We start from the raw sequence: 11,042 nt of genomic DNA, 5'->3' as shown, positions 1-11,042 counted from the left end.
CCAGTTTTAGAAGTTCACTAATTATACCAGCATAGAGTGACTTTTATTCTGGAATAGAGTGTCTATGGGGGGGGAGTTATTGCGCAATAGCTATTCTGGTCAAATTCCCAGTGTAGTGTAGACAAACTCTAGACATAGGTGCTGAAACTAGGGGGCCTGAGGGTCCTGCCGCACTGTATGGCTTCATCAGATACAGAGTTTACAGTTTGGTTCAATGGCTCTCAGCACCCCCACTATACAAGTTGGTCCCACACCCCTAGCTCTAGGTGGAGGAGCTCTGCCCCCCTTAGGGCGACCAGACAGCAAGTGTGAAAAATCGGGATGGGGGTGGGGGGGTAATAGGAGCCTATATAAGAAAAAGACCCCAAAATCAGGACTGTCCCTATAAAATCGGGACATCTGGTCACCCTAGTCCCCCTCCCCCTTGTGTTGCAGCAGCTGCATGCTTGTCCAGTGCTGGCCCCTAGCGCTGGGTGCCATAAAGGCCGATACCAGACAGCTGGACTTTACTCCTTTCCCAGACACGTGCCTGCGCCAAGGAACCGGCGCTGGGCTGATCGTTCCTGCTCCAGGGAAGGGCGCGGGCCCTGCTGAGTGGGGGAGGGGCAGGGCGAGCACCGACTAGCTCATCACAGCGATAGCTGCTCCCGCCTCAGTAGGGATGGGGAAGCGGGGCGAGTCCCCGCCCACGCCTGCCGCAGAGAACCACTGAGTGGTCGGTTCTGGCTCCGCTCCCGGCCAATAGGAGCGCGCCGCAGGGCGCGCGCGGGAAAAGCTGTGTGGTGCCTCAGGGGCGTGCGAACGCGGGCTCTTTCCCGCTCTGTCCGCTGCAGGCAGCGCGCGGGCCGAGCTCCCCCTCCCCTCGGCATGGTGCGGACCAAGGCAGATTGCGGCGGGGCCGGCGGGGCCTACCGGAAAGGTGCGGGTGGGAGCAGGTGGGGGGCGGGGGGCGCCCAGGCCTCCGGGGGGCTGGGGCTGAGCGCTCCCCGGCCGGACACTAACCGCTCCCTCCCCTTGCAGTGGTCGCCGCCCGGGCTCCCCGGAAAGCGCTGGGCTCCAGCAGCGCCAACGCGGGCCCTTCGCCGCCTGCCAAGAAAGGTGAGTGCCGGGCTGGGCGGGGAGTCTGCTGCTGGGGCCGCGCAGCCTGGCCCGGGGTGGGGGATCGCGGGGCGGCGCCTGCCGCTGGCCTGTCGGCTCCTGCCGGGCTCGAGCCCGGGCCCACTGGCCGCTCGTCATGGCGGGGCCGGGGGCACTGGGTCACGCGCCGGGTTGGAGCCTCGCGGGGCCGCCCTCGCTCCTCTATCCCGAGCTGCGGGTGTCTCTCGGGCGCTCACCCAGCGGGCTGGGCACTCGGCCCCCGGCGGTGCGACCCGTAACGGTCCCTCCATGCCCGGCGGGGGGCGCTGCTACGGGGACTGCGGTGAAGGCGCTCCGAGCCCTAAAGCCGGGTAGAGACACGCCAGGGAGCGATAGCAGCGACCCTTAGTGAGCTCCCCAAGGCTTCTCACAGACACTCGTGTGAGACCTGCTGTGCAGTGAGGGCAGCGTGGTGTTAATCGCCCATAGACCCTAACGAAACATGGGGTTGGGCTTTCTCCACGGAAGGATTTGATACCTTGCTGCAAAGACGGGACATAATTCAGCCTGCAAAACTTGCTACTGACTGCGAACAGTTTGCTCGGAAGTTAGTCAGAAGATGGGATGTGATGGTATGGAGCTGCAGTTAAACATCCATTAGTGACCGTGTTTGTTAAGGGGTTTGTGGGGAGCTATTTATTCTGCTTTCTCATTGAACTAGGAGACGTGTCCAGGATTGCTGAGCATATGTTGTCTCAATGGCTAGCTTGATAAACTCATTTCCTTTGTAGTTGAAAGCAAGTATGCTGGTGGAAATCCAGTATGTGTGAGACCAACACCGACCTGGCAAAAAGGGATTGGCGAATTCTTCAGGCAGTCCTCAAGACATTCAGAGAAAGAGAACCAGATGCCTGATGATGAAGAGGCAGGAAGCAGTGGAATAGGAAGGCTTACTAAGAAGTAAGGCTTCATTTCTGTTGGGATATAGAGGAGAAATGATTTGTTGTTTTTTGTACTATCTTTTACTTTTTGTTCTCAACTGAGTACTTTGGCATCAAAGATGTCAGCATGAAGGACGTGACTTCCCCCTCATACTTAGGGAGACCATATTTCCCAAAGGGAAAACAGGACAACATGTGCGACTAGACTGAGCCCCCTTCCCCCAGAACTGTCCCCAGTTGCTCGCCCGAGGTGCTCCCGCACAACACGGGGCTGATGTTGCGGCTCGCCTGGGCCCTGCCTGCCCACTGCCTGAAGCTGGAGCTGGCATCACTGCTTGCTTGAGTCCTGCCTTTTCCCCCTCTTCCCTCCCTCTGCGCGTGAGGCTGGCATATCCATTTGCTCCCCCCTGCACATTCCTCCAGCCTCCACTTTTTTTGACAAAAGTGGGCATTTGTTCCATTTGCTCTTGCCAAAAAAGTCAGGACGGGTGAGACAAGGCTTAAAAACAGGACTGTCATGGCCAAAATGGGATGTATGGTCACCCTACTCAGACTCTACCTGATGTGCGTACCTGGTATAAACATGCAGACTTGAAACTTCCCAAAAGCAACAAATGTCTAACTCCCTGAACAAAGAAATGCAAAAGAGTTCTCTTTTCTACTGGCCCCTGTGATTTTTGCCATCTTAAAACAATATCTTGTCTGATGGAGCAGGGTGCAGTTTTGGCACACTCTTCTGTTCGCTGAACAGTTGTCGCAGGCAAAGATCACTGAAGTGAGCCAATCTGTTACTCCTATCAACCTAATCCTGGGGTTCTCAAACTGGGGGTCAGGACTCCTGAGGAGGTTGCAAGGTTATTACATGGGGGGGGGAGGGGAGTTGGGCGCTGTCACCCTCCACCCCAAACCCTGCTTTGCCTCCAGCATTTATAATGGTGTTAAATATATTAAGTGTTTTTCATTTATAAGGGGGGTGGGGAGGGTGTCGCACTCAGAAGCTTGGTATGTGAAAGGGGTCACCAGTACAAAAGTTTGAGAACCACTGACCTAATCTATTGAAAGACTCTCTAGAGTGCCTCAGTGCGTATAATATCTAACTCTATTAAAGGCTTAGACTAGATAACAAAGCAGACTTCTGAACCTGGATCTTAAATTGCTGCTCCATTTCTCAAAACATTAGAACAAAATGTGCCCACTGGCTTGTTTTGTAAGTAAGCAGATGATGGTTCTGCCTCAACTATTTTTCCTAGGTAAAATAGTAACTTTCTTTAATGACTTCCTTAGTAGCTGTGCACCACTGGGAGTGTCAATGCATAGTGGATAGAACAGGAAGTGGCCTGAGGTTGGCTGTGAAAGAAGCAGACAATGTGGCATATGATTGGAGCAGATTCAGCAGAGGGCAGAGTTGAACTCCTAGACAAGAAACTTAAACAAAATGCAATATAGACATTAGACTCAAAGGGGTATGTGATGGGAGATTTTGCAGCAATTGTTTCAAATGGACTGAAGGGAAGCAAGTTGGGAAGAAGAGGCAGGGACTGCAGTAATCAAGACAGGAGGTAAGGCATATGCAAGAAATCTTTTTATTTGAAATGGCTCACTCATTGGAACACTTACCCTGAATTAGTTGGTCAATTCATGCGTTATTTAGGCCACAGTAAGGAAGGTGGGGGTAGCCTTGTGTTGTCTCATACGCTTCTATTGTTTTCGGGGGGCAGGGTAAAAGTAAACAGATTACAGTAAACTGCACAGTATTCTTTAAAGTTGCACTTACTTTTGATGAACAGGTTTTTGCCTGGTTTAAACCTTGGTGGCTGGATGCACCATGGCTGTCTGGATAAAATACTTGGAATGGCATCTTTGGTCCATCTTGAGATGGATGTCTGATAAATGTTAGTACTGTCTTCAGATTAAGTCTTTCCAATGTGAAAATGTTACCAGAAAGCAAGGTACAGGGCTTGGAGTAGCAAATGCTTCTTGGGAAGCCAACAGTTCCCGTCTTGTATAAATGATTACTCTCCTTATCTTACAAGAATTGTATCCTGCCTCTGCTTTGGCTCATACTGCTCCCTTCAGCAGTACAGTAATACCTCAGAGTTGCGAATACTTTGGGAATGGAGGTTGTTCGTAACTCTGAAATGTTCCTAACTGAACAAAATGTTGTGTTTTTTCTTTCAAAAATATACAACTGAATATTGACTTAATACAGCTTTGTAACTTGACTTTGCAGAAGAAAAATGTTGCTTTTCCTTAATTTTTTTTTAGTAGTTTACATTTAACATAGTATTGTATTTACTTTTTTTTTTTGGTCTCTGCTGCTGCCTGATTGTGTACTTCTGGTTCCAAATGAGGTGTGTGGTTGACTGGTCAGTTCGTAACTCTGGTGTTCGTAACTCTGAGGTTCTACTGGAGATACGCATATGTAGAGGGGCAACTTTCTACATACTGGTAACTGCAGTATGTTTAGAGCTACATTGCTATGAAAGTGAAAATTGCTCACTGTTCAAGGAGCAAATATTCACTGAAGGGCTAAGATCGTGGCCTCCAGAAGGGAAAGGCCAGCAGCCCATGGCACCTTTTAATAGGTGTGCATCCAACTCTTTCTGGCTTAATCTATAAAGGCAATCAGTTTCTTGTGGTTAAAATTTGACCTTTGAATCCAATGACTCTTCCGGAGGCAGCTGAAGACCGATGAACTAGCAATAAGGTGCTTAGGTAAAGTCTTTGCTCTGAACATCCTTAATCTGTAGTCTTTTGCTGTTCTAACTTGGTGTCACTCTGATCTGTGGAGACTGTCTGCATATTTTGTATTTCAGAACCTGAAGTGCTGTGCCTCTGCCCTAGCTAGTTCACATTTCAGCTGACTACAGAACCCTTATTTTTAGGATTACTAAAATAAGCAGCTGTGTGATGTTTAACTCTGTGAAGGGGGTTCTTTATTTTCCCTTGGAGATCATGGGGGAACTGGGCTAAGTGCAGAAACTACATCTTGGGTCTCGTTGGGAGTCCTCTGACTCCTAACAGGAAAGGCTTTAACCTGGGTCCTTTAGGGATGACTGAAGGGCAAACCCATCACCATTCTACAATTTTATCTCCCTGCAACCCACCCCATACTTTTGTGTAGGGAGAGAAGTACGCTATAGAGTAGACAAATGGTTCTCAGCCTCTTCACACCAAGCCTATTTGGCAATACAGGAAGGTCAAGCTGAAAATCTGTGCTATAGGTAGTTGCTTTTTGGTCCAGCTCCAAGGCCCTGTCTCCTTAAGATGACTAGTATGTTCTTGTTTCTACCTCTTCATCTGGATGCCCTGTGCTGTGGTTTTACCCTTCAGTGAAGCAAGAGTTGTTCATCTAGTCCAGAGATGGGCTCCCGCTGGGGAGTTGGGTCTGGGGCTTGCCCCGCTCTGGTGCTCCAGCACGGCTCCCAGAAGCAGTGGCACGTCCCCCCAACCCCCTGTCCCAGCCCTGATCCCCTTCCCACCCTCCAAACCCCTCGGTCTCAGCTTGGAGCACCCTCCTGCACCCCAAACCCCTCCTCCTCAGCCCTACCCCAGAGCCTGCACCCATAGCTGGAGCGCGCACGCACACACACACCCTGTACCCCATCCTCCCTGCCCCAGCCAGGAGCCCCCTCCTGCACCCTGAACTCTTCATTTCTGGCCCCACCTCGGAGCCCACACCCCTAGCCAGGGCCCTCTCCCCCTCCCGTACCTCAACTCCAATTTTGTGAGCATTCATGGCCCGCTATACAATTTCTATACCCAGATGTGGCCCCCAGGCCAAAAAGTTTGCCCACACCTGATCTAGTCACACACCATTTTCTTCTAATGCCCCACGCTGGCTCCCACCCCTTACCCTGACTTGTTTACTATGCTCAGACCTGAAACTTCAGTTGATAGCCTCTCAGCTCCACAGAAGCTATAGAAGGTGGGTGTGTGGTCCTCTAGATAAAGAAGGAAAGGTGGCTGAACCAATTCCTCCCATCAAGGAAGGCTCTGACCTGGGTACCTAATGCAGCATAAAAGACGCTGCACTTGAATGAGCTTCCAAAGGGGAAAGGCTTCTTAAGAACTCTATACATGGGCTCGTTAAAGCGGCTTTTACCTTTTGGCTGCTTTGCTAAAAAAGTGAGTTGAGGGTTCCTTACTATATTTCATCAGTGTACAAAAGAATACTGAGATCTGTTAAGGGCCACTAATTCTAGTATACATTACTTAGTCTTGTATGTCACAGGCTTCCTGAAGAGCACTGTTAGAAGAACCTCTCAACCAGCATATTTTGTCAGTAACATTGGTTTGCTTTGAAAGTTAAAATTCTCTCCTATCCCTACAGAGCTCGTCCCTTGACTCCAGATCCCACAGAAGATGGTGCATCCTCTGAAGATGAGCAAATATGATTCTGTCCTGCCTCTATTTCTTACTGACTGTGCATTTCCTATACTTGAGTTGGGCTTTCTTGTACATTTTGTATATACATTCCTGATGGCTTTTTTGTTTAGTTATTGTACAGAACTTTAAATAAAGTAACATTAGGCTTTTTACTCAATCATCCTCAGAACTACATCAAAAGTTTGAGTGATTGCAAGGAAGTTTTTGGTAAAATTAATATAATATATATATCTCTTGGAGCTTAGCATTCATTATAAAGCACTGTTTAAGTTGTCTTTTTTTTTTTATCATCTTGCTTAAAATGGCTTTCTTGGCTTCCCTAATGATTCCACTATAGTGTGCTGCTTATGTTGTTGAAGACTGGTGCCATATTTGTGCTTTACTGTCTAAAAGGCAGTCTGATTTTTTTTTTCTATTAAATGGAAGTATTCTACAAAGAAATCTGAATTGGTATCTTCATTGAAATCTGTTGAAGTGCCCAACCTTGCCCTCAGGATAGTGAGGGCAGAGGTTGAAAATACACTTACACTGCTCTAAGAGGGGTCCAAAACACTTCATAGGAGAGAGGCACTTGAACAATCATGCTGAAATAACTCAGTGCTTAGTAGATCGCAAACTACATATGTAAATGGAGATGGGTGAGCTGACTATTGTACTCTACAGAGGCCCTCACCCAGTTGGAGCTGGTAGGTGCTGTTGTGTGGAGGCTTGTAGTCTGACTTCCCAAGATAAATCCAACTCCGCTGGTAAATAAAAATTGTTCGTAAAAAGTCAGCTACGGTTGGAGACAAATAGACTGGTATAAACTAGATTGTTTGTTTGTTTTTTTAAAGAGTGTTAAGGGGTCTTTGAGGCTCCTGGTAAAGTCATGTGTTACAACATGGCCTTTTTAACACAACACTGCTGCTCTAATACAAACACGGTGAGCAGCTGGAAAGAGATCTATAACTAAATGCTTATGGATAAATCTTCAGCTAACTTAAATATTTCTGTAATGCACCAAGGCATGTTCACTTATGTTCACACAAGCTACTAAGTGGTGTGCCTAGCTAAAGATCATGATAAATGGTGGTTGGAAAAAACCCCTCCATGTCTGCATGATGAATATATTGAACAAAACACATTTAACAGCGGGCTGCTGATCAACTAATGTTGCCCTTTAAGCTCTAAAGTCCAAAATAAATCTCATCCTCTTTATTATGTATTTAAGATGTAAGGAAATTGACATGCATGTTACAGCTATGCTACTCTATTTCCCGATGTAAAAAAGCCCTAAGGTAAAAAAGCAAACTTAAACCTTTTAGGCTACCTTTATACAGTATAAACACACAGTTCAATGCAAACTGCTTTTTTACATATCACACTTTAAAACCTCAACCCTAGAAACTAAACACCAAATGGCAGTAACTGCAATTCTAACATCACACTTTGTTTGCTTTTCTTCCTAATATTGATTAGTTTTGGCTTTACTGTGTACAATGTGTTTATGGTTGTAAGTAGGATTGTTGATTGATCAGTTAACTCACGATTAACTCAAATTAATTGTGATTAAAGATAAAACTGATTAAATCGGACTGTTAAACAATAGAATACCACTTGAAATTTATTAAATATTTTGTATGTTTTTCTACATTTTCATGTATTTTGTGTTGTAATTGAAATCAGTGTATATTTCTGATTATAAATATTTGCACTGTAAAAATAGTATCTTTCAATTCACCTCACACAAGTTCTGTAGTGCAATCTTTGTTATGAAAGTGCAACTTACAAATGTAGATTTTTTTTCTTACATAACTGCACTCAAAAACAAAACAATGTAAAACTTCAGAGCCTACACGTCCACTCATTCCTACTTCTTCAGCTAATCATGAAGACAAACAAGTTTATTTACATTTACAGGAGATAATGCTGCCCTCTTCTTATTTACAATGTCACCAGAAAGTGAGAACAGGCATTTGCATGACACTGTTGTAGTTGGCAGTGCAAGGTATTTATGTTCCAGATATGCTAAACATTCATGCTTCGGCCATCATTCCAGAGGACATGCTTGCATGTTGATGATGCTCGTTACAAATTTAATTAACGTATTATTTTTGTGACTGAGCTCCTCGGGGGAGAATTGTATGTCCCCTCCTCTGTTTTACCTGCATTCTGCCATCTATTTCATGTTATAGCAGTCTCTGATGATGACCTAGCACATGTTGTTCATTTTAAGAACACTTTTGCTGCAGATTTGACAAACGCAAAGAAGGTACCAATGTGAGATTTCTAAAGATAGCTACAGCACTCGAGCCAAGGTTTAAGAATCTGAAGTGCCTTCCAAAATCTGAAAGGGATGAGGTGTGGAGCATGCTTCCAGAAGTCTTAAAAGAGCAACACTCTGATGCGGAAACTACAGAACCTGAACCACCAAAAATTAAAATCTGCTGGTGGCATCTGACTAAGATAATGAAAATGAACATGTCAGTCCACACTGCTTTGGATTGCTATTGAACAGAACCTGTCATCAGAATGGACCTATGTCCCCTGGGATGGTGGTTGAGGCATTAAGGGACATATGAAACTTTAGCACATCTGGCATGTAAATATTTTGTGACAGTGGCTACAACAGGTGACAACGTAAACAAGAAGCGGGCAGCATTATCTCCTGCAAATGTAAACAAACTTGTTTGTCTGAGTGATTGGCTGAACAAGAAGTAGGACTGAGTGGACTTGCAAGCTCTAAAATTTCACATTTGTTTATTTTTGAATGCAGGTTTCTTGTACATAATTCTACATTTGTAAGTTTAACTTTCATGATAAAGAGATTGCCCTACAGTATTTGTATTAGGTGAATTGAAAAATACTTTTTTTTTTTTTTACAGTGCAGATACTTTTAATCAAAAATAAATATAAAGTGAGCACCGTACACTTTGTATTCGGTGTTTTAATTGAAATCAATAAATTTGAAAATGTAGAAAACACCCAAAATATTTAAATAAATGGTATTCTATTAGTGTTTAACAATAATTGCTTGACAACCCTAGCTGTAAGTACTGTAATAGTCTCAACAGAGGTGCCTTGTGTGAGGCTCTCAATTTAGACAAACTAAGTCTTGCTGCTCTAACACCCACAACTGGGCAAGTACTAGTTTTTATGCTTCTGTGAGGACAAACTTTTAAGTTAAACTGCCAGTTGGACTGTAGTTGTTGGGGCTCCAAGTGAGCCCTTGTCTAAAAACAGAAATTGCACCATCTAATTAATTTAGTAAAAGAAATGCAAACCTTTGTGTGGACAATCATAGATTTATGACTGCCTTTTGTTGATTGAGCTTGCAATTGTAAATTTAACTCTACTCCTGACTAAACACCTAATTGCAGTGCTTTTTCTTCAGAAGATTAGAGCCCTTGGTGATGAAAGTTAGAGCTGCATAGCAGAATAAGGGCCTGGTCCCTCTGCAGCTTAGACCCAGGAGTTTGTTTTATGAGCAAAGGTAAATGTCTCCGCAGGAGGGAGACAAAGCCTCTCTCCCAGGTGCAATAATCTTATGGAAACTGAGGGGGATCCTCATTCTATCTGTCACTTAGTTTTTTCTGTCCAAGGGAATGATCTAGGCATTCAGCCTGCCCCTTCTAAAATCTGATTTTACTCTCCTTTATAATACAAGGTAAATTCAGTGTCTACAGTTACTTGTGAAGAATAGGCCTATTTAATGAATTGCAAGCTATGGAAAGGAGAAAAACTTAAGAGCTATACTTGAAAAGAGAAAAAATATAAAGGGCACCATGAATCAACAGAATGCTCTCCCTGACCAATGAGCAAGAAATAAAGCTCTGTCACCTGGACTAGAGGCCTTTACTCAAAGCAGCAATGTTGTGCCTGTTATTCCACACTTATTGGAAGTGTTAGTCATCCAGAAGACAGTTCTAGCAATAGTTATTGCAAAGAGCAGAATGTAAAGTGAACTGCATACTCAAAAATAATTCAAGATACATGTCTGCCCTGCCATAAAGACTAACATGCAAACAAAACTAGAGTGGAGGTGCTAAAAATGGTTTTGGCTTATAACAAAGTAATATGCTTAGCAGAAATATTAAAAGGAAAACCTGATGAGCTTTAAATCATTAATTGAAGTCTGAAAATAAGAACAGCCATCCTGGGTCAGAGCAGTGGTCCAACTAGCCCAGTATCCTGTCTTCCGACAATGGGCAATGCCAGCTACCCCAGAGGGAATGAACAGAACAGGGTAATTATCAAGTGATCCATCCCCTGTTGCCCATTCCCAGATTCTGGTAAACAGAAGTCATTGTATTCCCATGGAAAGGGAGAACAAATTGCAAAGGCTCATAAAATGGTGGCCTTTAAACCTTCAGATTTGAGAACTACTGTGTGTCCTGTAGAATTACAGCAGGGAGAAATGTAATTCACGGGCCTTGTCTACACACAACAATTGCACTAATATAGTGAAACTGGTCCAAGCCCCTCTGTAGGCATATACAGAGATAGAAACTCAAGGGTTCCAGTGAGAGGTATGTGTGTCAAGATAGCGGAAAGCTGCCATGCAGAGATCCTATACAGTAGCAATATTTACACCTAAAGTATTTGTGACATTGTCCCACACTTTTACTCAGCTTGTTCCATAGATGATGTATGGTA

General features: G+C 44.9%; 1 protein-coding gene across 1 annotated transcript; it reads left to right on the top strand.

The window, feature by feature from the left end:
• Window positions 1-547: 547 nt before the first annotated feature.
• PCLAF (PCNA clamp associated factor) lies at window positions 548-6,848 on the top strand. The gene is made up of 4 exons (XM_034784792.1): window positions 548-919; window positions 1,021-1,098; window positions 1,869-2,037; window positions 6,352-6,848. Exons 1-4 carry the CDS (start codon window positions 868-870, stop codon window positions 6,413-6,415), a joined length of 363 nt encoding a protein of 120 aa, XP_034640683.1. The 5' UTR covers window positions 548-867; the 3' UTR covers window positions 6,416-6,848.
• Window positions 6,849-11,042: the final 4,194 nt, after the last annotated feature.

The sequence above is a fragment of the Trachemys scripta genome, chromosome 10, assembly GCF_013100865.1.
Source record: "Trachemys scripta elegans isolate TJP31775 chromosome 10, CAS_Tse_1.0, whole genome shotgun sequence".
Taxonomy (NCBI): domain Eukaryota; kingdom Metazoa; phylum Chordata; order Testudines; family Emydidae; genus Trachemys; species Trachemys scripta.
Note: the sequence above shows the minus strand (reverse complement) of the source record. Positions and strands in the feature narration are given on the sequence as shown.